At 39.9% G+C, this 27,254-nt stretch overlaps 1 protein-coding gene across 3 annotated transcripts in view; it reads left to right on the plus strand.

Moving 5' to 3' along the window:
* The first annotated feature begins 382 nt into the window (after window positions 1–382).
* Window positions 383–27,254, plus strand: part of gdap2 (ganglioside induced differentiation associated protein 2) — a 36,289-nt gene continuing 9,417 nt past the window's right edge. The window contains exons 1-13 of one of the 3 annotated variants that reach the window (XM_085135754.1): window positions 383–640; window positions 2,363–2,587; window positions 7,944–8,083; window positions 9,004–9,157; window positions 11,672–11,760; window positions 12,449–12,525; window positions 12,681–12,840; window positions 15,062–15,212; window positions 15,623–15,699; window positions 16,577–16,653; window positions 17,003–17,142; window positions 25,333–25,387; window positions 26,341–26,484. In XM_085135754.1, coding sequence (XP_084991880.1) covers window positions 2,403–2,587; window positions 7,944–8,083; window positions 9,004–9,157; window positions 11,672–11,760; window positions 12,449–12,525; window positions 12,681–12,840; window positions 15,062–15,212; window positions 15,623–15,699; window positions 16,577–16,653; window positions 17,003–17,142; window positions 25,333–25,387; window positions 26,341–26,484 — 1,449 coding nt within the window. In that variant the 5' untranslated portion in view covers window positions 383–640; window positions 2,363–2,402. Of the gene's footprint in view, window positions 641–669; window positions 767–809; window positions 911–2,362; window positions 2,588–7,943; window positions 8,084–9,003; window positions 9,158–11,671; window positions 11,761–12,448; window positions 12,526–12,680; window positions 12,841–15,061; window positions 15,213–15,622; window positions 15,700–16,576; window positions 16,654–17,002; window positions 17,143–25,332; window positions 25,388–26,340; window positions 26,485–27,254 lie in introns of those variants that run through there. The other 2 variants (XM_085135756.1, XM_085135755.1) reach the window with 2 other exon arrangements.

Consider the following 27,254-nt stretch of genomic DNA (forward strand, 5'->3'; position numbering starts at 1 on the left):
TCCTAACTGGCTTTTTCTAAAGGAGGGACTAAAACAGAAGAAATTCTTTAACAAGGTGCATTTGTACCCTATTAAAGGAAATGTATATGTATATGTTTTGGGTGTTTTTTTTTTAATGCAGGAGGTCACTCGATTTGTTTAATCCAAGTACCTAGCAGAAACGTTTTTTAATCATTCACAGCACTTTATTAATGAAACTTGAGAAATAAATGTAATAAGTGAGATCAAAAAGATGCAAGCAGACAAGTTTATGTTCAGAAATTAACGAATTAGGTCAAAGAAAATGGGAAAATGTAGTTGTCATACTTATATGAAATGTAGTTTTTGAAATGTAGCTAAATGAAAAAATTTCTAGAAGTTTATTTTGAAAAGCCTAACGGGATGTTGATTTTTTTTAATACTCGAGACTTTACGCCGCAACAATCAGCTCTTAGCATGGTTGCTAAATGTGCAAATCCTTGTATTTGGCACTTTGAAACTTACTTTTTGACTGCATTTGCAGTATTTGTGCTTGTTAGTATGAGGACCCTGAGGATGAACATCACGTCTTGATTTTATATGGTGTCGTGTCAAGATTTCTTAATTGTTCCTTTTATAATTTTGGCGTGACATCACCCCTGTAAAGGAAATACATTGCTAGGTGGGTAACTGTCTGTTTGGTTTCTGAAACACTCTGACCAAAGTGCACTATTTATCGATTTATAAAGAGACTATTGCTTTTCTGGCCTGACATAGAAATGCTTCGGAAGAGAAAGAAGTTTACCTAGTAAGAGACAGATGATTAATTTCTTGTGACGGATGCTTATCACACATGTTTGATTATTTTAATGAAATGCAGCTGTTACAGAGCTAATGGAGTAGTAACATGCCAAATGCCATGTCTTCAAACTGCTTATTTAATTTACAAAAAGTAAGTAAAAGTATTCAATTTGCCACAAATTAACTGCAAGAAAATCAGAAAATTACAAACAAAAACAGCTCAACCAGCTTATTAAAAATAACTTTCTGCGTTACACTGAACTTATTTAAGGCTCACGAGTTCTGTCGTGCTCATGACATGGTTTTATCTCGAGCTGGGGTTTATATGGTGTTTCATGTGTGAACAAAGGGACTACTGTCATACGTGTATTCAAAGAAGCGCCCAGCTTTTATCTGGTGATAATGTTATTACATGAGGGTTTCTTGTTGAGTTTGCCGCCGTTAATCAGAGATGGTCTGATATGTGTGTCTGGAATCAGACTGGTGGCAGCCGTGCATGTAGTTTGAAAGGTCCGTCTTTACTCTAGGTCGTTATTAGGAATGGGACTCGACAGCTGGTTTTCTGCTCTCTAATCCGTAGACCTGCTTCATGACAAACATCTTGACTTTTCATTGCAGGGAAAGCTTTATAATAATGATTCCTGAGTTCCTTTAAGTGTTTCAGTAAACCAGGTTGAAATGTGTGCTGTTAAAAAGGCTGGCCGAGCTCAGCAGTGCTGTCTGTCTGACAGTTGTGTACTCAGAGTCACGTGCATATTTTGTACTTCTTCCAAACTGTCTGAAGACCTGGAGATAAGTAAAACCTATGTAGGTCACTGACATAGTAAAAATGTGGCTCCATTACAGACTCCTACAGATCAGTTTATTAGATAGATTAACAGGATGCATGTTACATATGTATTTGCATAGAAAAAAAATAACATCTCAGTCTTATAGGTTTGAATTTTTAAACACTTCTTTATTCTAAACAGTTTATTTCAGAGCTGACTTTATTTTTCATATGCTAAGTAACTGCTCTGTTAAGTGATCTTATTAGGTCTTCTTGATGCTGTAATGGCCTCCTCATAGCTACCGAACAGGTCTCTGGAGGCCAGAGCCACCTCCAGGAGACTGGAACACCCTTGAACTGGGTTTTGCACAAAGATCCAATCCTTGAAACATGTTTAACAAAATCATAGGTTTTGTTTTTACCCTTCAAGTTTTCAAAGATAATGTCATTTTTGCCAGTTAGTTCTCCCTGCCTGCACCTTTCTGTGTTCTCCTTGTGTTTGTGTGGGTGCTCCAGCTTCCTCCCTGAGTCATTTATGGGGTTAAGGCCAATCAGTGATCCTAACGTGGCCATCGGTGTGAATGTGAACATAAATGGGTTGTCAGGTTTTCTGTGTTAGCCTTGCAACATACTGGTGACCTGTGGCCCGATCACAGCTAGGATAGACTGATTACCTGTGAAAATAAACCAAAATGCAGATCTTCTCAAAAGCACAGCAAATGAGCACTGTTCATTTCCACAATCATCTAGATTTTTATTATTTTTTTGTCTGTCAAAGCCACAGGGAGACACTGGAAATAGGCAAATGACTTTATCTTGTACTTGTACTTGCAGCCCAGCTAGTTGGTGATCCTCTCGAGGCTTGTAGTGCCAGATGGGGATGGATCCTCTGGGTGCTCGCTCCCAGTTTGTGGATATCCAGACTCTTCCCACATGGCAGCAGCAGCTGGACAATGATGGCGAGGAGAAGCGGCTGGTCCGGAGCCACAGCATGCTCAGCCAGAGTTTCCCCTCACCCTTCCCCTGCAGACCAGATATCAACCGCAAGATCATCCTCTTGTGAGTCACGCTGTTTCTTCACATTGTTGCTGCTCTGTAGAAATCTGTCTTTTTTATAAGAGGTCACAACGTCAGCCACGGTTTCTTTCTTCCTACACATTTAGCGAGTGCTTAACAAAGATAGACACAGAATCATATAGTCATTCAAGTAAAAATGTCGCAATGAAATAACTAAAGTTAGAAAGTATATTTACCTTGTAGCTTTAACTGGTTTTGGTGGTCTATATGATGTATTTTTTGTAACTATGTCATACTAAATTTCTTCTTTTTTTAACACAGTGATGAAAATCTGCTCTTTGCAGTAAGATAAAGCTGCTGTGTGTGTCATTGCTTTTGAGAAAGTGACCAATCATACCGAAACTATCAGTAAATCAGATCACTGCCCACAAAAGTTTCACTTGTGTGTGTATTCCCACCCACCTTAACCAAAGAGAACCCAACTCACAGTGGTTGACTTTGAGCACTTGGCTGCTTAATCCAAACACACTTTTGGATGCATATTTCTGTATTCTGGTAATCGCTATCAATCATCTGTCATTTAAGCAAAGTGTGTGATCCTAGATACATCTTAAAAAAAGGGCAGTAATATTAATGTATTGATATTAGCAGTATCATATAGTAGTATTAGTAAAGGCTGCTTGTGCGTCCATGTGCTCATACAAACCTGTTCAGAGTCCATAACCTCGTAAATCTTCTTTGTAGAGAAACGCATGACTATGTGGAGCCCGACTTGGCAGCAGTTTTTCTTTAGGAGCCTTGTTGTGGTGCCAGCCTTCCCTTGAGCAGTCATCAAGAGCACGCACATTCCTGCCACAATAGCATGACCAGGATTTGAGAGGAATTGACCCTCGAGCAGTGGTGCTTTTAAAGCTTCCAGCAGCTAGAATGACAAAGAATGACTATTTTTGAGCTAATATCAGAGGTTCCATATGACTATAGCTTGGATTTTCTTTCTTTCACTACTTTCTCAGACTTACTTTTAAACCCATGGTGGTTAAAAAGTAAAGTCCAAGCAAGGTATCTGAAGGTATTGAAAGTCTTAATAGTGTCTCATTAAATAGATAAAGAGCTGTTGGGTCATTTCTTTTGACAGAAAGTCATTTATAGAGTAATTAAATACAAATAATTCTATTTTATTTACTTTATGGTTGGTTTAAATGTCAGAGTCAATGTCATTGGACCTCAAAGCATCATCACACTGAAGTTCTTCACAGGATCTTGTAGCAATGTTTCTCTTCCTGTAAGTAATGTTTGTTGATTTATGTCATAGTCATGATATAACTCTGTCAATGTGTTGCTATTTTTATTGTTTTAAAATGAACTTGTGCTTTTCATGGATACTCTGATAGCGCACACTTGGTACTATATGTTGTTAAATGACTTTGTTCATAAATGGGGAGAGGACGTTTCATTAGTTTAGGATATATCTGCTCTAAGACTTAATACAGAAGCCAGCATTTGACAAAACAGGAACAGGGGATTCGCACGAGATCTGTTTCACTGTTGTTTGCAGGCATCCTGCTTGACTTGATTTGGTTACTCATCTGTAATTGAGCTAGGAGGAATGAGCTGAACAAAAGAAATACACAACTCTTCCTCCGTGGTCCTGGTTGCTGAATATGTCTCGTGATCGAACACTGTCGACACATGCATTTCCTCATTGTTTTTTCCTAACACAACCTGAAGGGCTTCTGAACAAAGGGTAGACTTCAGGTATTAAAATAAGCATTAAAGTTTCGCCAAATGTCTTCAAGGTCTAAATGTTTGCAGTATGTTTGATCCCTCGATCACTGTTACTGTTAGAGGTAAAGAAAAAGTCTTTGGTTACCACTGGGCTGTTACTGGAGACTGGGGCCTGGTGATGACTAGGGATGGGTATCGTTTAGGTTTTATCCGATACCGGTGCCAAGCCGGTACTTTTGAAACGGTGCCGGTGCTTAAACCGTGCTCAAACCGGTGCTTAAAGAATGGAGAACACAAAATTTGTCCAAAAGCCTCTCATGTTCAGCTGTTGTTGTTGTTTTTTTTTAAAGATAACAATGTTAGCCTTTTCTGCAGCTATAGGGCATATATGGTATCACTCTTGGCTGGAAGCAGTGCTTAAACAATGGAAAAAACACAAACTTTGTCCAAAAACCTCTCATGTTTAACTGTTTTCCACTTTTTCTTTGGTCATTTTGGCCAGGGTGAAGGGAGTATCTGCCATCAAACAAAAAGACAGCCTCATGTAGCTATGATGGTGTTTGCTAGTTCACCTTACATGCATTAATGTAATAACGTGGTTAGCCTACTCAACGTAAATTACACACGAACAACATTAAGCTACTCACGCAGAGAAGAACGGCTGCTGCTGCCATCATCATCCTCATCATTTCTGCTACACTGGCAGGGCTAGGGGCCAGGACTCTCCTCTTCGGGTTTTTGGGGGATGTTGCAAACTCCGGGTCCGCTAACAGGCACCACACCCGCAGTACATGTGCACGGTGTGAGGTCTCGCAGCAAGCTATCAAATACGGCGCATTTTTCGGCTTTTAAAAAAAATGCTATGCGTCGCCAGGTGTTTCATCGGATTTGAGGTGTTACCTCCTTTGACAGTATCACAGTATCAGCTTAAAGCACTTGTTGCAGCTGCTGAGTTTGCATCTTTTGCTGTGAAGTACAGCCAGCCTTTTGACCGCTTCGCCTTGGACATTTTTAATCTGTAGCTCTGCTCTAAAAGAACGTACGTACTTGGGCCCGCCTACTATCCTCGGAAACGTAAAATGATTGGCTAGAATCTAAAGTGTATCACAGCTCAGGAAAATAAAGCACCAAAATGTGCGCTGCTTTTCGGTCTGGTTACTACCGTTTATGTCAGAACCGGTGCCATCATGGCACCGGATACCAGTACCCATCCCTAGTGATGACTGTGAGTAAAAGTCACATAAAGCAACTTGGATAATGAACATCAGTACAAAGTTTTCATAATTTTAACTCTCTGTGCCAACACAATAGTTTTTAAAAGGCAACAATAAAGTGCAGATTTTTAGCTTCTATTTCCAAGTGACTGTGCAAAAACATCATTCTCACAGTACTCAAATGGATGAGTTACCCAAATAATACTTTTTAAAAACCCAGTGAATTAGTTTTTTCTTTTTATTCTTTGTAAAAAGTTTCAAACCCGCAGACATTACCAAATAGCAGATTTCCTCTTTCTGATCCTTTGATGTTGGCACCTCTGGAGCCTGTAGTGTGAAAAACTTTCAACATACCCAGGATATCTTTGTTTCACTTACATTAATTCAGACCAAAAACAACGATAGACTAGCCTTCTGTTTAACCATGTAGCTACAACGGCGTTCCCAAAAGGGGCGATGTTGGAAACGTATGATGACTCAAACGTGATCGTCCATACAAAATATTGTTAGAGAGAGATGAGATTAAAAGTATAATGCATGCTATAGTCCAGTATACCTGCTGCAGTTAATGTGTATGTGTAGGACATACATACTGTACGGTGCTTTTATCCGATATTCATAAAAGAAACCCTTCGGTGAATGTGGGCACGTTAAACACTTTGACTGAAAATGCGTTATGTTATAAAAGTCTATCAAAAGCCTGGAAGGAAAAATGCAGACCGTGTAAGTAAAAGGGCTTAATCGCTGTAATTAAGACTTTAAATAGTTATTTAGATGGTTTCTTTTTTTTTCTTACTTTTTATTTTGTACTTTTTCCAATTTTATAGTACATGCAAACAAAAATATGAAAAAGGAGCACAAAAGAAACAAACTAAAAAGAGTAAAGGACACCTAATCTGTGGAAGAGGAAAAAAAAATAAACAACAACAACGAGGAGAGGTCCCTGCCTTATGGGGCTGAGTGAGTCTTATAGGCTATCCATTTTGTCCACTGTTTTCGGTGTTTGTCAGATTTCAGTCTCAAAGTGTAGGTCATTTTCTCCATTATATATATGTCCTCGATTACATCAGTCCATTCTTCCAATTTTAAAGGGTCACTTTTCAGCCAGTTTTTTGTTATTACCTTTTTGCTTGACAACAACATAATTTTGAACAAGTAATGGTCCTCCTTTGTTACATTTTCCCATATTCCAAAATACTTTACTCGTGCCTCACACGGCACGTCATACCCCAGCACTTTGTTCATTGTTACCACAATGCTTTCCCAGTAAGGTTTGATATTTTTACACTTCCAAAACACATGAGAATGATTGGCGTCCCAGTCTCCACATAATCTCCAGCATCGTTGTGGTGTTTTCAGCTGCTTGCTTTTGATATAAGGAGTAATAAAGAACCTAATCACATTTTTCCAGCCATATTCTCTCCATCGTCTAGAGCTGGTAGATGGTTTCTTATGAGCTAATTTTATCCCCATTCTTTCAGCCGCACACCTTCTGTTGTTATACTGAGTAAATAAAAGTAAAGAGGGGAAAAAACTATTTCAAACAGACAGGGAGCTTTTCTGTAACTTTTATGTAAGCTTAACAAGTAATCGTCCTATGTGACCTCTTGTAGAATCGCTCTATTAGAAATTATAAGACAGTAAAATAGCTTGAAGGCAGAATGGGAAATCTATAGACCATCTAATAGCATGCACGTTAGAGCTTTTATGAATGATGGCGGTGATGCAATTTTCCAGTCAGCTGACTGGTCAGCACGCTGTGGGTTTTGTACATGTTGATCTGCTGTCACAGAGTTATTGTTGCACTGTACTCCAGTAAGAAGTGAACTGAAGCCCTAAGAAGTCTGACCTGATCTCGCTTGGCTCTAAATTGGCCTTTGATGTTCCCGCAAACTTTCTAATGGATTTCTTTTGTTTTCACCCCCTTTGTTCCACTTGTTTTGAGAGCGCCTTAGAATACTGCTTATGGATTCACAGGTACAACTTACAACACTTGGTATAAACTCAAGACAGTTTACCCACTTAATTTTCAATAAATAAAGAAGAAATAGCTCAGCTCTGTGAAATAGCTTTTGTTTAGGAGCTGGGAGGCAGTGATATATAATAATAATAATAGGAGACACTGTTATTCCTCAATGGTTAGTCCAGTATTTTTCTTCAGCCGCATGAATTGAAGCTCAAAGTTTGCATTTAGATTGCAACTTTATTGTTTCATTGTAAATCTGTTGTAGCTGCATACAGCGTCAAACTATTCAAAAATAGCGTCCCTGTTCAAAACATTTCCACACCTAGAAAATACAGAATAACAAACTTATACAAAACATCGTTTTATGGCAAAAAAAAGTGTAAAACATCTTTGGCAAAATGACATCACAACATTTTTTTAGACGCCATATCATTCGTATTTACTCTGTATAGTTTAATTAAATAGATTTTTTTTTCTTTTTCTTTCCCCACAGTGTTGGTGACATTGCTCTGCTGAATTGCACCGCCGTCGTGAACACCAGCAACGAGTCGCTAAACGACAAGAACCCCACGTCTGACAGCATCCATCAGCTGGCAGGACCCGAGCTCCGAGACGAGCTGCTTAAACTCAAAGGTAGACGTGGGAGGTTAAACTGCTGAAACGAGCTCGATTTCACTTTGATCTTCTCAGAGATATCACTGGGAGTGTTAAATATAACCAGTCACCTGATGTCACGCTGGCACTACCGCTGGCACTCTAATACAGAGTAACTTTTATCAAGTCTCTACAGCTGCTGAAAGTACTGATAACACACAAATAAGTATGTTCTGGCTTCTTGATCGTGCAAATGAGATTGTTAGAGCTGAGATGAGATCTCTGATTCTGACTTTTCACCACCATTGTGCATTTTCATTTCATTTTCAAAGTCATCTAAAACATTGTTTCCAGAAACAGAGCCGTTGTTGTTAAAGACGGTCTACTTAGAAGCAGGAGCCCAGTTTTTACTGGAAGTACTTTCTGCAGAATTGCTTCCAGTAATATGCTTTGAAGTTTGAGCCCCAATTTCAAGGAACAAATCCAAATCTGAACCCTGCAAAGATGTCTGGGTTTCTTATTCAATTATCTGCATCACTGTGGATAATAACAACAATAACAACAATATGTGGCAGTGTTTTTGAGATTGGCTTTTCAGACGTCCCAAGTACATAAAAGGTCTCATTACTGGTGTTTACCCCAACACACTGAAAGTGTCTTTTTATCAAAAAAACGCCACCTAAAAATATATACATTATTATATATATATATATATATATATTGATGCTTTAAGATGCAGTATTTCAAGAAGCTGGTGCTCAAAATAAAAACCTCTGTGTGGTTAGCACACCAGAAAATTTAATCAGCAAATTTAATTGTCAAAGGAAAACAGTTTTCCCTTTCATGCACTCAGTTGTCGGCTCTCTGATTCACATGTGTATTTGCTGGATCAACAGTCATGAGAGTTTATTTAACATGTAATAATAAATATAATAATCTTGTTGTGTGTTTGTGTCCAGGATGTCGCACTGGGGAGGCAAAGCTGACCAAGGGCTTCAACCTAGCAGCGCGGTTCATCATCCACACCGTGGGGCCAAAGTACAAAGCCAAATACAGGACGGCAGCAGAGAGTTCACTATACAGCTGCTACAGAAACATCATGCAGCTGGCTGCGTAAGAATCAGCAACTTATAATTCAGTCCACGTGCTAAACTTGGCAGAAATCGGACTTTCACAAATTTCATCTGTTTCATTCTCTGTCAGAAGGCAGCAGTAAACAGTCACTGAATGAAAGTGACTGAGCGTTCAAACTTTTCAGATTACAGAAACACTGATTTTAGAAAAGTTGGATCCGTTTTAAAGGTTGATGGAAAAACATTAAGTCCATCTGTAAAATATGAACTCATTGGATAAATTAAAAACAACCCCCCCCCAAAAAAAAACAGTGTTTCAGATTAAAATCCACAATTTCCTAATCAATATTTCACAGACCAGATTGTGCTGTTTCTGTCCTGATCTGCTTGGTGATATAGATGTTTGCAGTATATGATGAAGTGGAGAGAGCAGTGATGATGATTTAAGGAAGAAGGCTGAACCCACTAAGACGGAAAAAGTCAGACGGGCAAAATTTAAATAGTAGTACTGGAGGTATTTAGTATTTTGTTTTTACCCCTCAGCTGTAAAAAGGCTGGTCAGAGATTGTTGTCACGCCTCCCTCAGGTGGGCAGGCAGCATGGACACCTGAGTTTGTGAATGCGATAAATCAAGAACATGGCAGGAGTTTTAAATGAATACCATACGTGTATCTACTAAAAATCTTGGAGGAATTTGAATCTCAAACTCAAGGTCAGAGGACAAGTTTTCTGAAAATCTTGCAAATGCGATAACTCGCGTAGGTCACCTAGGACTTTCAAATTGATACCATAGGTTTGTCTACTAGAAAACTGAGGGGTAGCACTGGCGGCTGCCAGCATTTTCTTTACATGGAATTACATTTTTACCTCCATCAAGGATGTTATGTTTTTGGTAGTGTACGTAAGTAAGTAAAGTTTATTTATATAGCACCTTTCACAGACATATGTCACAAAGTGCTTTACAAGGTAAAGTCATAAAATCCATCATAAAATCCCTGGTTTAATTAAAAGCTTTTTGAAATAAAAATGTCTTTAGCTGCTTTTTGAAGGTCTCCACTGAGTCCAAACCCCGTAGAAATAGGGGAAGTGCATTCCACAATCTGGGTGCAACAGCTTGGAAAGATCGGTCCCCTCGGGTTTTAAAACGAGTGTGGGGGACCACTAAAAGGTTTTGGTTTGCTGACCTCAGGTTACGAGTGGAGGTATGTGTATGAATCAGATCAGCAATGTAGGGGGGGGGGGGGGCCTGTCTCTGCAATGCTCTAAAAGTTAAAACTAGAATTTTAAAATGGAACCTGAATCTGATTGGTAGCCAGTGCAGCGACTTTAACACAGGGGTCATATGAGCTCCCTTGTTTGAGCGGGTCAGTAGCCTCGCTGCAGTTTTGAACAACCTGTAGGCGGGCTAGCCCTTTCATGGTTAGACAAGTAAACAGGCTGTTACAGTAGTCAAGTCTTGTAGAGATAAAAGCATGTATTATCATCTCGAGTTCACTTGTTGACACGATGGATCTAAGTTTAAAAATGTTCCTCAGGTGAAAAAAGCAGGTTCTTACTGTCTGATTTAGATGTCCCTCCAAAGCAAAAGCTTCACCAAAAATGACACCCAAGTTTCTAAGGTTATGTTTCTGTGAGGAACCTAAGTCACCCAGTCGCCGTTTAATATCAGGTATTGCACTGTCTGGTGCAATAATCAAAGTTTCTGTTTTGGCCGGGTTTAGCTGTAAGCAGTTATTGTTCAACCATTGTTTAATGTTGGTTAAACAGTCAATCAGATTGGAGAGCTTATGAGCTTCAGCAGGCTTAAAAGAATAATACAGCTGAATATCGTCAGCAAAAAGATGATAAGATACTTCAGGAAACTGCTGTATTATCTGGCTTAAAGGAAGGATGTATATTAAAAACAGAATAGGTCCCAGCACAGAGCCCTGAGGAACTCCACACAACAACTCTGTAGATTCTGACATGATCTGGTTTGCAGACACACTTAAGCTTCTTTCAGATATATAAGATGAAAACCAGTCTAGAACAGAGCCAGACATCCCAACCAGGTCTCTCAGTCTGTTTATCAGGATGGTATGGTTGACTGTATCAAAGGCTGAGGTGAGGTCTAACAAGACGTGTCATTCTGTTTATAAACACAACAGCTTGATAAGTTCTGAATGAACTGTAGAGTGGGGTCCATAATAATCCCTTCAAATTTGTCTTAAATTTGTCTCCACCAAGATCTTCAAGGTCAACTCAATGACTTATTGGTCAAAAACTGACGAAAAGCCTGAGAACTTCAAAACTACGATTGTTACGAGTTGGTGTGTATTGTCAGCAGATAGAAAGTGCCATATGAAGGTTTAAAATATCATGTCACATTTGACCTCTGACCTTTCTTCAAGGTCAATAGAGGGATCTGAAGGTGCTATATTGAACCATTGTTTGTATTGACAACATGTAGACATATTGGGAATGATTTATGTCACATTTGACATTGTATAGTCAGTGTGTACTGTAGATGTGATGTGCAGTATGTGAGACTGTATTTCTTCATTTTTCACCACAGAGAGCAGTCAATGGCATCAGTTGGCTTCTGTGTGGTGACCACAACCAAAAGAGGTTATCCTCTGGAGGATGCAACACACATTGCTTTGAGTAAGACACACACACACACACACACACAGGTTTTTATTGGAGTGACACTTATTTTAGTCACATATTCCATACAAGGTCAAATAATTGTACAAGCACATACTACACCAGCAGTGGGTGATTTTCCCATGGGGTCACATGTTGTGGAGACCCCCACCAGTGAACTCAGTTCTGCTCAATATTAATTTTATGTCTCTTTGTAAGTTTATCGGTCCAGCCCTCCACCAAAATCCCAATTTCTCATGTGACCCCTTTGGAAAATTGAACTCCCCAAGCTTGTAATCGGCCCAAATTCAAAACAGTGGAATTTAATCTAAGAGGTTAGATTGCCACCCTGAAATCACTCAGATCCACTCAAACAGAAGTCTTACACACCTCTGGAGTTAAAGCTACTACTGGCTGTAAAATGACCACAAAAACTGAACTGAATGTAAGACTGGATATACAGGGGTCATAGTTGAGTGTATTAGTTCAGTGAACACCCAAAGAGAACAATATGTGGTAATTATTCTGCTTATTTGCAAAATGTTTGTTCACTTAAATACACGACTACAGGTCCACACTACAGGACGCATCTCAGTTGGTTTCATCCTCTTCTTAGTCATAGAAAAATTGCAGTTCTCTGTAAACTTCAGATTTGCTGTTATTTGTCTGTGTTATCTTTAATAAACCAAAACAAATGTGTTTGTAGGGACAGTGCGGCGGTTCTTGGAGAATCATGGAAACAGCATAGAAACGGTGGTGTTTGCAGTTTCAGACACAGAGGAGGTTTGTGTGACTTCTTGTCTTTAGTTTAGACCAACAGGAAACACTGAACCTGCATGTTCCTCTTATTTAAAACCAGCTGCATTAAGTTAGCCATGTGCATATTAATCACTAATATATATATATATATATATATATTCATATTTGTGCTCTTTCAGTCTGTGTTCAAGAAGTTACTCCCTCTGTACTACCCACGCTGTGAGGGAGAAGAAAAGGCTTGCCTGCCTCTCATCCCAGCTGACATCGGCAATTCTGAGGGTGAACCAGTGGTTCCAGAAAGACGGATCCGCATCACAGAGAAACCAGGAAGCATTGAAGGTGCAGCCTTCCCGGAAAGGGACACACTACATGCTTCACTTTCATTTCAGTTGAAAAGAAACAAAACATTTCTTCCCTGTAGTTTGAATTTGTAGAATAAAAGCTTTTCTTTTCATTTGAACTTAATTGTCAAGTTGAAATAGTCTATTTCTCTGTGGGAGGAGGTGAGATTAAATGACCGAGCAGTCAGCCGTTTGGCTTTTTAGGCTGTCAGTCATTCATGTTGTTTCTCACTCACTCACCAACCGAACCATAAAACATCTGAGCTGACTCATTAAATACAGTGTGAAGATGACACTCTGGATAATGATTAACTTGGAGCTCAGGTTGTTTTTGTGAGTCAATCAGACTGCATCTGCCTTCAGGCTCCTGAAGTGTCAGGACATGATTGTTTTTATTTGTAGTAAAGCACTGACAGGACATGAGAATGGAGACGCTGTATAACCTGACGTAGAAGTATCGCAGACAGATTTTAACCAGCATGATGCCTCGTCACAATGATTGTCTCAAAGCCCTTGAACAAAAGTGTTCTCCTAAAAGAAAGAGTTTGATGTGATCAGCACACGACTATCAAACAAAGGAAGATTCGAGAAACTTTCAGAACTCTAAATAGAGAAACTGTTTTGAAGCACCTCAAAGCTTTTCTAATCTCCCAACATTTTATTTGTCCTCTTGCTAAATGCAGACCAAGTAGTCTTTATTGAAAGTAATCGAGGCCCAACAGTTCTGTAGAAATAGCAAAATAATAAAAACAAAAAGGACAAACAGAAATTTTGAGTTTTTAAACCCTCCACATAAACTGGATTTTGTATGACCTCTTTAGTTTACCTCAACTAAGCCTTTGCTTGCACCCTAAATGTTAGGTTTTGGTGAAAGTAACACCGGCCCATGTGTTAGTGCAGTGGTTCCCAAACTTTTTTTGCTGGGCCCCCCTTGTTTTACAAGAAAAATGTTCGCGCCCCACCCCCCTCGCGCGCGCGCACGCACGCAAGAACACGTCCTCCAAAGGCAGAGGCGTCACGGTGTAATTATTTTACATGTAGTTGTTTTTTTTTTTCCTGTGTAATAATATTTAACATTGCTATCAATACATTTTTCAAAAAATCCCTCTGCAAAATGGGTTCAAAAACATAAACAACTGTTGGATGCTGTTTGTCCGTGATTTGAACTGGGGGAACAAATCGTGGCAGGATCAGCCTGATGTTATTTGTATCCCACTGTAACTTTACTGTATAAAGAGCTAACATCTCCAAAATGTCAGGAGTAGTTAGTCATTACAACAAGTGTTTGTGAACTACAAATCAAGAATGTGGGATACTGTTTGTCCGTGATTTAAACAGCCCAGCGCTGCTCCCGACGAAGGGAAAACCAATTCTGCAGGGAGACCTACCTCGGCACTTGTGCAGGTGAAGCCAAAGGGAAGATATGCTTCACCATATTTTCTAGTCTTTGGCTTAGAATGAAGTTGGTTTGGAAACATATTCAGCGATGCTTCATCTCCTGCTTTGCGTTTGTGTGGGCGCCCCGTGCTAGCAGTGTCCAAGCGTTGTTTTGTTTTTTTTGTTTTTTTCCCTTTTCATGCCGCGCCCCCCTGCAATGGCTCTGCGCCCCCCCTAGGGGGCGGGCCCCACACTTTGGGAACGTCTGTGTTAGTGAGTGTTTGTGGTTTCCATTCTGAGCCTCTTGCCTCGATTGACCTCAAGTGTGGTGCCTGCTGGCCTGATGCTTCAAAGCATCGACATGTGGCTTTGGGGTGTTGATCCAAAGCAAGCAGGCTGCCTGCGAGTGAAACCCAATAACAACAGGCTGATGTATACACACTGACAGATGCACATGTCCATTTGGATGTTGATAAAATGCACAGACATGCATGCAGCAGTGCATGTGGTCTTGGAGAAACAAGGAATGAAACAGACTTGAACCCGAGCCTGGAATCTGTCAGTTGAGTTTATGACTTCATAGCAGCGCTTTCACACACACGTGTAACGGCATCCTTGCAGATGGATTGGAATCTGTGTAATAAAATAAATACGGACAAACAAGCAAACACATGAGAAAGTTACTGCATTTATAATTTGCTGAAACTTGTACACAGATAGTGTTTTGAGGGGAAACGATTATTTTAAAAAGCCAGAGTTAACTGGATTAATTATTTTTTGTAAGTAGTATCGGATACAAGTTCAGCATTTCATTACGATGTCTTATCTGTCGGCTTGTCTAGATGAATGTGAAGAGGACAGCCTGGAGTTGGATCTGGGTCAGGTTGGGACTCACGCCTTCGCCCGGATGGAGGGCGACGTAGACAAACAGCGGAAACTGATTTTACAGGGACAGATGTCTGAGGCAGCCATGCAGAAGCAACACCAGAGAAAGTAAGAGTCCAACCAAACTGTGAGATAACTTGATGATGCTTTCAAATGTTTTTCTTAAAATAAATGTAATAACATAATACTTCAAGTGTTTTCCACTTGTATTAACATTGACGTTGCCTGTATTAAAGTTTTCACATACAAAATCAAGTGCAGTATTTTCTTCAGTTACTAAACTGTAAATAAGTACAATTTGAATGACTCTATTAATCTATCTACTGTTGTTTCAGTTTGCACTGTAAGTGTTTGTCACTTAAAATTTAACTGAAACATTTCAACACTTGAAAAGTTCTTTTTAGTTTTTTTGTTTTTTATAGGTTTTTACTAGATGTTTTGGCAGTAATTTATATATATATTCATATATATATTTATATGCATACATTTAAGATACTCTTTCTGTTTTAATCCTGCAGCTACGGTCGCTGGCTGTGTCGAGCGAGAGCAGAGGACCTGTCAGACATCGCCGCGCTGAAAGCGTTGTACCAAACTGGTAGGTGTTTGAGCATGGGACGTGCATATTCAATCTTTGAAGGAGTCTTTCAACGTCTGAATGTAGATCTGAAACAAAACCAGGACCCAAAAGACAGTTTTCAGACACGTGTATTGTAAGGGTGCTCGCCTGAGAGTTTCTGTTTCGCCTCTGCATGAAGAGACAAGGCAATTCGTCCTCTCTAAGGCACAATTGACTGTCATCACCAGTAGGAGGCAGTGTTGTTGCACACAGTCCAGGACAAGGTTGAGCACCAGTTAGCTCAAGTGAGGAAAAGGTTGAACCCATTTGAACTTTCAGGCCGTGTTTTGAGGTGGGTACATTTAAGCTTTAACATTAAATATATAGTTTTAAATTAAAGAATATTTAATTTAAATCTATATATTTAATGTAATTTACTTGTATCACAAGAAAAGTCTTTCCAAAAAAAAAATGTTCTATATGTTGTTAACTGTTTTAGGGAAATATGCAAAAGAAACATTTTACATTTTGTAGTGATGCTACACAAGTAGGTCTGTATGCATTCAAGTAAGAAACAAAGGCTGTCATACAGCCACTAATGCACATTACAGTTGGAGAACATGCATTTAAAAATGTGTTTTATCCAAAAGTCAGCCTTCCAAAGAATTTCACTGCAGATTACAAGCAAAAAGTCCAGATCATAATCACAGACGCAGAGGCTGAACTGCTGGAAAACTAACTATTACTCAGTGTTGGCCAGATGACCTCCGTAGGCAGAGGGCCAAACACAGACTGTATCTCCACACTCCTCACTTACTACATCTGCAGCTCTGTTTCAATGCTGTGATACTGTATTTAAATTAATAGAAAATTGCAGGGTCTGAGTGTCTTTACACTTTACTGTGTATTTGTCCAGGCGTGGATATATGTGGCAGGACAGTGATGGTCGTGGTTGGACGAAACATCCCCGTGACCCTCATTGACGTTGAAAAGGTAACGTGTGCCAATATGTCAAAGTGAAGCACTTTTAGTGATCTTAGTCATGTCGGACCTCAACGTAACAGATGGTGCAGATTTATTTTTTTGTGTACTCGTAATAATGCAATATGTGTGAGCAAGTACAGGTCACGTTGATCTGCTTTTAACCTTGTTCACTGCACGTTTGATTTTACTCCTCAGTACCTGTTGCAAAATGCAATATGTCTGTTTTTAAATAGGAAAAGCTGCAACTATAAAAGAAAATGTATCAGATGTGGGTGATCTGTTTTTTTTAACAGAACTGTAAGTAAATAAATATTTACAGTAATCCTGTATATTTGTTTCCTCTGCCCGTGTGCTGTAGGCGCTGTTGTACTTCATCCATGTAATGGACCACATCACAGTGAAGGAGTATGTTATGGTTTACTTTCACACGCTGACCGCAGAGCACAACCATCTGGACACCGACTTCCTGAAGAAACTCTACGACATCGTTGACGCCAAGTCAGTCTGACATTTTACTCACCTGATTACACTGAGCCTGTGGCTAATCTAAACCTTGAGCTAAAGGCATGACTGTGATTTTTTTTTTAAGTATTTGCCTCCATCTTTAAATTAAAACATGTCAAGTATCAGATATGAAGTGGAAGAGAACATTGAATAGATAAGGCATTAACTGGCATTGAGTCACTGAGTAAGAACAGTCTGCTTCAGCTTTCCATCCAGAACTGTTGTCATCTGTCATGTAATCATGTCATTAAAGTAGAATTAGATTTAGCTGACATTGTTGGCCAACTACTTCTCCAGTCTTAACGAACCAAAACTTAAAAAAGAATCAGACAGAGAGAGGTTGTGTAAAAAAGACAGTCTTTGGGAATTCCCCTCTCATTCACTCCTTTTCTCTCTCAAAGGCCACGACGATACTATGATTGAGTCATTATAGTAGCCGCTTTCATCTTTTCTTCCATACAGTATAGTGCTGACTGCATTTTAAATCAATCTAACGGTCATTTTGTATCAATAACATGACAAAGGGTCCACTTTTCGAACTAAATCAAGGTGTTTAACATTTTGTATATTGGGCCATACAAACATTTAGAGTTGACTTTCATTTGACCTATTTGGTGTTCGTTCGGCTCTTGCTCTTAGCCTCTGGAGCTGCATTAAAGTTGAGAAACATTGTTCGTGCCACAGTACGATACCACCAAGGTTACAGTGTTTAGATCAGGGGTGGACAATCTCAGTCCACGAGGGCCGGTGTCCCTGCAGGTTTTAGATGTGTCCTCGAACCAACACAGCTGATTTAAATGGCTAAATTAGCTCCTCAACACGTCCTGAAGTGGTTCAGAGGCCTGGTAATGAACTAATCATGTGATTCAGGTGTGTTGACCCAAGGTGAGATCTAAAACCTGCAGGGACACTGGCCCTCGTGGACTGAGATTGCCCACCCCTGGTTTAGATTATTGGAAAAGCCAAACAAGCTGTGAAACACATTTTGTTTCATTGTTGGCGTTGGCGCGAAGTCTCGTGGTGACTTTGAGGCCAAGCAACTTCGCTCTGTCTTGGCCTCAAAGAGTTCAAAAGAGTTTTAAACTGAGAACGGATAAGCCTTTCAAAGACAGCGCTCTGAAACGTTGTTGTCAGACATGACTTTGTGATAACTGAGGTTGCAGAATGGATTTGGACCTGAATCAGCAGTTCTGTTGAGCAGCGTGAAGTGTCCATTGTGTACCATCACATTTGGAACTCGATACACATGGAGTCAGATGCTGTTTGATCTCTTTGTGATCTCCTGAAAAGTTCACCATTTATAAATATTTTCATCGTGCTTAATCGTAGCCACATCTTCCAAATGGAAACCAGAAAGATCTACACTTCTATTCAGAGATCAGAGTAGACCTGCAGCTTCACTGTTCTGAAGTGACTCCTCTATCCACACAGACTCCCCTGTTTGTGAATGTTGTGTCCAAAATTAATAAAGACAGACATGAGTGGTCATACAGTAGATATTATTAGTTAGGTTTAATTATATGTCTTAATCATCCTATTTATACTACTGATTTAAAACTAGCACTTGAAACTAGATTAAATACATTTCTAGTGTCTATAAACATCAACACAAGGGCTTGAAACCCACACAATGTCTAAACGTAGCTGTGGAAAAAAAGAAGGGGTTGAAATGTTGTTAACTGGAAGCCACCAAAGGAAAAACCTAGAGAGACTCAGGTGCTCGGTGGGTAGGACAAGCGTTTATAGTTGTCATCTCTTTTTAGTTTTGGTTACTAGAAACCAAACTTGCTTCCTGTGTCAGTGGGAAACTCCATGCAGTCAAGACGTACCTTTCCACGCTTGTGTTTCTCAGCTTTCTGACTGTCCGTCCGTGTCGGTTTCACAACACCTTTCTTAACCTTCATAAAGAAAACTGAAACTGTAGCACGTTCCTGATGTTTGTCCTTTATGTTGTGTGATAAATTTACGGTAAGGGTGTCAGATGCAGGTTACGTGATATATTTCAGTGAGGCAGGAAAAGGGAATTTAAAAAAAAGCAAACCTTGCTTTAAATGCGAATGAAGACACCTTCATTCAGCTTCCCCTTTCATCGGAACAGGAAACCCCCATTCAGTCATAAGTGACGAGGGCGAACGTTTGTGTTCTGCTGATTCATCAGTGCAGCCTTAAAATGTTAGGGATGTTTAAGGCTCCACCACCTCTGCAAACTTTTAGCTGGACCTAACAAAACCCAGACAACAGTCTGCCCTCTACTAAAGGCTCATTTAATGTGAAACAAAAAACGCTGAGGTTATCTGTTTGCTTGTACACTTTCTGACTTGGATATTGTACTTTGGCTGCAGTAGAAAATGATGACTGCTAACAAGTTTGTCATTTAGCAGCGGCGTGGGTCTGGCAGAGCTCTGTGTTTAAAGCACAAGAACTGTGCTGCCTGTCAGTCACAGAGACAATCAAAGCCTTTTTTCAGGGAACTTTGTGTCCTCATTCTTCTGCGGGCGAGGAACACACACCACATCACGTTCAGGAATCGCTTTACTTCTAAACAGTTTCTGTTCTAGCTGTTTTAATTTAGGAGTATTTTTCTTTCTCTGGTACATTTCTCAAGCAGTTGCTTTGTTTTGGGGGTTTTTTGGTTTGGCATAGTGATATTGAACCCTGGTCTGGCTATTTGGCTATTGATTGACTGCAGATGCATGTTAGCTTCAAATTACCTAACCAACAGACTCTCGCCAGATTGAACATATCCACAGTTTTGGAAGCGTATATGTTGTCTGCATTTAGCAGGAGACCGATGGACTCGAGAGTGATTATTTTTAAATATCCTCTGGACCAGTGCAGAAGGCCACAAGTCACGGTTTTGTACGTTTGAATTATTTGGATAACTAAAAGTTCCTGTGTGTTCCTCTGATGGACAAATGTTTTGGGTTTTCTTAACATAAGCAAATTTAGTATGGATTGATGTTCAGGTCAGCACTATTTCCAGAGTTTTCCAGAATGCAAGAACTTTTTGGCAGCATCCAAAGGGGCCGGGGTTAAAGGGAAACTATTATTATTTAATTTATGTGTTTTATTTTAAGAGTAAAGTGGAAATGTTGAGTGTAAAGTTAAAGTGCATGGACTGTGTGGACAAATGTGTTCTCTCTGGATAAATCTGAACCTGAATCTGAACCTCACCCTGAAGACTCAACATCTGTGTGTGATGGTTGATTCCTACAATATCAAGAAGAACTTCCAGATGCAGCACATTCATTTAAAATATCATCTGAATTAGTGAATATCAGAAATACGAGGAATTTGGCTCTAAACACATGTAACTAGTAGGGCTGGGCTATATCATACCGTTCAAGGTAATACCGGTGTAATTTTGGGCAACGACAGGAAAATGAAATATTGCGATAGAATATGGGTAGGGTTGCCAACCGTCCCTTAAAAAACGGAATCGTCCCGTATTTAGAAACAAAAGTACACGTCCCGTATTGAGCTAATAAGGGACGCACTTTGTCCCGTAATACAGTGAGAATCAAAAGTAGTCTATAAGTTTTAATGTAATTAACGCTTTGTTTGAAAACATAATTCCCAGCCCCGCCCCTGCTTTGTGACCAATGAGCTGACAGCACACTTATGACAATTCGAGTATGACAATTCAGATTACCGCTCATCTCATTGGTTGAGGAAAGGTCGCTTGCGGAGAAAATACCGGAAGACAACAGATGACCACAACAAAAAGCATGGCCAACAGGGAAACAAACGCCGACACTGCGGTGCAAGTCTCAGACGACAGTACACCTGAAGCTGGGCAAACACTGCGATTTTCAAACTGCACGATTGGCTCGCATGGGTTATAAGTTCGTAGGTCACGATGCAGGTCTCACACTATACCGCCCGATGCTCTGATGCGACCTGAGTCACACTGTGCCTCCATAAAATGAAGGTTATAACAGAAAATCTGTCGCTCGCTCTCCCTCTTTGTCTTTCACTCACACAGACACACACCACCATCAACTTTGCTAAATTACTAATGACAAACATGATCAGGCAGCTGTGATTGAGCAGCAATGTAAATCCGACTATTTTCACGGTTGTTGTGGTCGTGATAATTTGGTGATGCCACATCGAAAAGGCTCGGATGAGCTTTCCAAAGTTCTACAAGTTGTGCCTCCATCGCTTGAGTCCAGATCACACGCTGCACAGCCGTGCTGCGCCGTCTTTTTCACCGACGTTTACGTGTTTGCGCGTGAGCAGTGTGAGCGGCTGCGGTGACACCCTCACGAGCGATTGATGATCGGGAGCTGGTCGTGAGGTGTTAATCGCTTCTCGTTACCCCACGTATACTACACGATGCACGATGAAGGCCAAAATCGGGCCGATCACCAAATTGGTCGCACGACTCAAAAATCGGCTCAAAATGGGCCAAAAATCGCACAGTGTGAGCCAGGCATTAGACCAGCAATGTTTGTTCCTCTCAGAGAAAGAAAAAAAGGCTGCAAAAGTGCAGGGAAGAATGGGAAAAGGAAAACACCTGGCTGGAAAAGTGCACGATAACATCTATAAAGCGCACTGCACTGTGTGCCGGCGCACTTTTTCCATAGGCGTGCTTCTAATGGTGGGCACATGAAGAACATGAGGGGCGTGAAAGCTCGGGGAACCCTTAACCAATTTTTGTCTACCAGGCCACGGCAGAACCAGATATGGTAAACACTGGTTTGTTTGTTTTTAAACCCTCTGGTTAAGGTTAAAATGGGCATGTGCAGTGAATATCAGCGCTATGTGGCCAGAAGTGTGATAATATAATTTATTTTGTGTAATAAACAACTGCAAGGATAGATGATTACAACAAATAGATGAGTAATACATAAAAGTAATACATAGATGAATAATGATGATGAGTTATGACGCGTAATCATGGGAACAAGTGGGTTTACAAACGGGAGCAAAAGCTGAAATAATGCCTCTGCTGAAGCCAATTGCACTAAATGCACTAAATGTGCACTGTTACAAGAATATTTTTCTTTCTATTGTTTTCTATTAATTTATATAATTTTAAGTTAAGCAGGACAGAGTTCTTTTAAAGAAAGATTTACTTTTATTATCAAAAGTTAAGCATGACAGGCTTCTGTTTAAGAAAGAGACCTGTTTTATTGTGTTAATGTTGTCATTTTGAGCTAAAAATAAATGGCTAAATGATTTTTGTTTCCCATGTGTTGATATCACAAAGAATACGCATCTACTTAAATCAAATTCAAGTCAAATGGTTAAAAAAAATAATTTCACAACAAAAAAAGAGCTAAAAAATTCACCACACTGGGAAGGGTGAAGACAACTGGGTCGCCCGGCCCTGGCCACGAGGTGTCCCTTATTTATTTCTCAGGGAGTTGGCAACCCTAAATATGGGTAAAACGCGCATGCGCAGTGCCTATGTTTACATGCGCACATGGCGGCGACGCAGAATGAGAAGAGCGAAAGTGGATCGTTAAATGAAACGGATGAACCAGAACTGGTTTGTAAAAATGCTGCAACTTCAGTGGTGTGGAACTGGTTTGGCTTTCTTCCGTCAGACACACAACAAAGCACTATTTTTGGTAGCTAGCATGCTAGCGGGCCGTCGTTATTACCGTGTTGTTTGGAAAATACGGCACACTTAAAATCAATCCTTTGATTTTTCTGAAAATTGACAGTGCCCTTTATAATCCCGTGCGCCTTATGTATGAATTCTGGTTGTGTTTACTGACCTCGAAATAATTTTATGTCGTACACGGCGCTCGAAAATCTGTCAAATGTTTTAGTACGACTTTGCTAAGCAATGAAGCCGCACCGCTTGATGGATTGTCGGAGCATTACGGCTATATTAGGCAGGCGCCTCGCGGAGTGATACGTACTGTGCATCAACATAATATTACCGTATTGACCCTGTGCACGAGAAAATGCTAACTTCCTAGTTTGAGACCGGATGTGGGGTTGTACATTTCCGGTAGCTTTACTTTGCGGTCAATCGCTACTGCGAAGATATACTCCAAAATCATGTCCAAAACTCAAAAACGGAAAGATTGCGTTAAGTTACAAAGAGCAGAAGGTGGGAACACTCCCCACTGTTGTGTCATAAAAAATCTAATGATCAATTTTGACGTTTAAAGAGTTTAGATCGCTCAGTTGTTTACATCACTCAACACAAGCAGAACTGCATCACCCCATGCAGAAGACACATCGTCCACATTCAGAAGCACATCTCTGTACAGTGACTGGTCTCATGATTTAAACAGGCAAATGTTCAGCATTCAAACTACAGGTGAACATTAGTCAAACCAGATGTTCCCCGTTATGTCGATATCAGCTAGTCAAGTACACACCTACACAGCATGTTAACAAACCGTGAAAAAAAGCCACACAAAAAATGAATGATTGCTGGTAAGGGTTTCTATACATTAGTATGTACGAAGGGTATGTTGTGACTTATCTTCAAAATTACAGCGGTCCCTCGCTATAACGCGGTTCACCTTTCACCTCGCTGTTTCGCAGATTTTTAGTGCAAGTTTGCATGTTTTTTACATCACATTGTGTCCTGCGTCCTGATCGCTGCAGACGATCTCCTCCGTGACGTCTCTCCTGTACAGTACAGAATCGCTGCATCGATGCTAGCAGTGTGACTCTGAAGTGCAGTGCTGTATGTCCACGATGTCCACGAAACGTTTTGCACCGTCAAAAAATACAATTGGCTACTTGATTTCACCTATCACTGGTTATTTTTAGAACATAACACCTGCGATAAACGAGGGACAGCTGAGAAATATAACATTTGAATCCATTTTCTCTTTTGCTCTGAGGCGCGGGGAAAAATATCAACAAGTCGATGAACATCATTTACAGATATATTGGGTAAATGCCCGAGACATCTATAGAAATGTAAATCGCCGCTTGATTCATTCATTTGCTTAACTTGTTTTGGACCGTAAACAGGGCGCGAATAGGACACCGGAAACAGAGCTCCCCACAGGAGTTTCCGCACCGGAAGTAGCATATGCTAACATGCACATAGTCAATTGTGTGTGTATAACCTCTTTTTAAGTTTTGTGGATATTATACTTGGTTATGCTGAGGATATGTTGCCCAATTTCCACTGGAAATGCATTTTGGTTAAACTGTCTGCAAGGAATTTGCACTGTTACGTTTTTATATAACTTTAATGCACATAAAAAAAAAACAGCTGCTTGTTTAAGTGAAAATACATTGATGGGTTTTTTTTTTTTGCACTAATAAAGTTGTGGAGTTGTAAAGTATTTTGTCTAGTGTCAATTATATCGTCAGTTATATCGTTTTCGCAAATTTTCAAATGTATATCGTGATAAATATTTTTGGTCATATCGCCCTGCTCTAGTAACTGACCCACAGTTTTAGTTGGCGCTCTCTTACTCTGGGATATACCCCTGATTTGTTTGTTAGTCTCACAGTCTGTTTGTTTGCTTCTGTCTTGAAAACAGAGATGTGGAAGTTGACTCCAGCAACTTAGGAATGGCAGACATAACAGGCTTATACCGGTTTGGTAACCTCAAGTTTACATGTCATGTTTTTGCCAGTGATGTGGCTCTGTTGCTTCATTGGAGCATGGTCTGTAGTTAAATAATGGCGATTGAAATCGAGTTCCTCCCAAATGTAGATGCCTCATGGACCCCTCTTCCATCAGGGAGACTTGGTTGCGTGAGACTGACAGTCTGGTGAGCCATCTGTGGTTTTGGCTGCTTTGACTGAGCTTCAGATACGAGTAGATGGAGACAAGTGTCTAAAATTAGCTTCCTTCTGTAGACAGTTTGGCACAGTTTTATGGCTAAAGTTGTCTGATCAAAGCAGCATTGTAATATGACAGCTGCTGTAGCTGACACTGTCCATTAATTGTCTAATTACCTGTCTATTCAATCAAATAAATAACCAAGCATTGGAAAAACATTTGGCACTTCTATGTGGTAAATGTGTCCATGCTAATGTACAGGATGGAGCTGATTGTAAAGTGGTGTTTTTGTGGGACAGCAAATGTGTGGCTTTGGAAACGGCCACAGAAACATTGCGTCTCCTCTTTCAGAACATCAATCATTTCCTAATACAGGTTTTTTAATTTTATGTTTGATTTCCAGAATAATGAGTCATAGGGTTGCCGAGAAGTATTATTCCACTAATGTTCTGCTTTATTTCTTGCAGGTATAAAAAAAATTTGATGGCTTTCTACTTTGTACATCCAACATTTCGCTCCAAGGTAAGGGATGGTTTTATTTACAGTTCCTGCAAAGCTTATTTAATATACAGGCCTGTGTAAAACATTTTTACTAAGTATCAGATATTTATATTTCAGTTCATAATGTATAAATGTATGAAAACAAACCTTGTCTGTGTAGTTTATTGTATTTCAGATGATTTTGATCAAGTTTTTATCCTTTTTTTTGTAAGAAAAAGAGTGAGCACAAGACATAAAAAAGCCATATTTATACATTTAAGATTAAAATGCTGTGCCTTACACCCTTCAGTGGAAACTTATTTCCACTGCTTGTCTCATTCTTTTGTTCACTAGCCAGGGCTCGTGGCCACAGGTGATAGTAAGAATGTAGACTGACCTGTAGATTGATAGCGTTGCTTTCATGCTCAGCTCTTTCTTCACTACAACACAGCAACACATCATACGTCTGCCTGTCAGTCTCCTGCTCCCCTCACCCCTCGTTCACAAACAACACTATGAGATACTTCAACTCCTCCACTTGGATCGGCAACTCATCCTGACACAAAGTTGGGACTCCACCGTTTTGCCGTCAAAAAAAACATGGCCTCAGATTTGGAGATTTGTGCTAGTTTTCATCCCAGCTGCTTAACACTCGGCTGCAAACCACTAAAGTGCAAGCTCGAGGTCACTGCCTGATGAAGTTAACAGAACCACACATCTGTAAAAGGCAGACAACCAGGAGCTTTTTGCTTTTGTTATTAATCGAAGTCCTTACATTCCTACCACACCTCATTAAATAACTTTTGTTTTATCTGGTTTCTTGATAGTTCAGTCTTGCTCAGTTTTCTTTTTTTTTACAAAGTTGTGTTCAGTTATTCTTTGATTATTGCATGACTGGTGTCCTGGCAATGCAAAATCAAGCTTGGATGTTTTCAAAGACTGATGAACGGTTCTTTACACACATCCATTCTCTTTCTTCACTTGTCTCAATCAAGGTTTCAACATGGTTCTTCACCACTTTCAGTGTATCTGGCATGAAGGAAAAGGTCCGCTACCTCGACAATCTGCAACAGCTCTTCACCTGCATCAAGCCTGAGCAGCTCGATATCCCTCCATTTGTCTTGGAGTACGATGCACGAGTAAGAACACAATAACGGAGAGATCCATAACTCAGTCTTATGTTGTTTGCACATGATCCACGGATATTTTTCAAAGTGATTTGAATCATTTTGCAAAGGTAACTGCTAAAATACATAAAGGATTTGATAAAGCTCTCAAAACTGGCCCAAACGTTTGTTCCAAAAACCCCACACAGGTTGGAACTATTTATTTTAACATAATCAAGCTGATGTCCATCCAATTATTACTCATCTAATTAGCTCTCCTTCACCAGCAGCAATGCATCTGAAGTTTAAAACAGCAGGTGTTCTGCATTTGCCACACAGTGTGTTATTGCAGATGGATAGAGCTACATTAACCTAGTAGAAATGAATGGTGTAAATCAGCCACTGAGTAATGCTGGGGTTTGTTTTGTTTTTTTCAAATCTAATATCAACTTGAGTGTCTTTCCCTAAATTGAATCTGTGTAATCAAATCTTGCATATTCAGTAACAGCACTAGAAATTGCTGACCTTACATCTACAATAAACCAGCATCCTGCTACCTTGTTGTGGCTAACTGCACGGACGGTCAACCATTAAATAGACAGGAAATGAAAGCACGTCAGATAATGTTGTAGGCCAGGGGTCGGCAACCTGCGGCTCCAGAGCCGCATGCGGCTCTTTAGTCCTTATACTGCGGCTCCGCGTGGTTTGGGAAAATAAATTAGTATTTAGCTGAAGTGTATTTTATTTGTGTTTAGTTCTTTTTTTAACTTATAGTTCTAAATTGGAAGATTATTGTGATATTG

This window comes from Neolamprologus multifasciatus, chromosome 16, assembly GCF_963576455.1.
Source record: "Neolamprologus multifasciatus chromosome 16, fNeoMul1.2, whole genome shotgun sequence".
Classification (NCBI taxonomy): Eukaryota; Metazoa; Chordata; class Actinopteri; order Cichliformes; family Cichlidae; genus Neolamprologus; species Neolamprologus multifasciatus.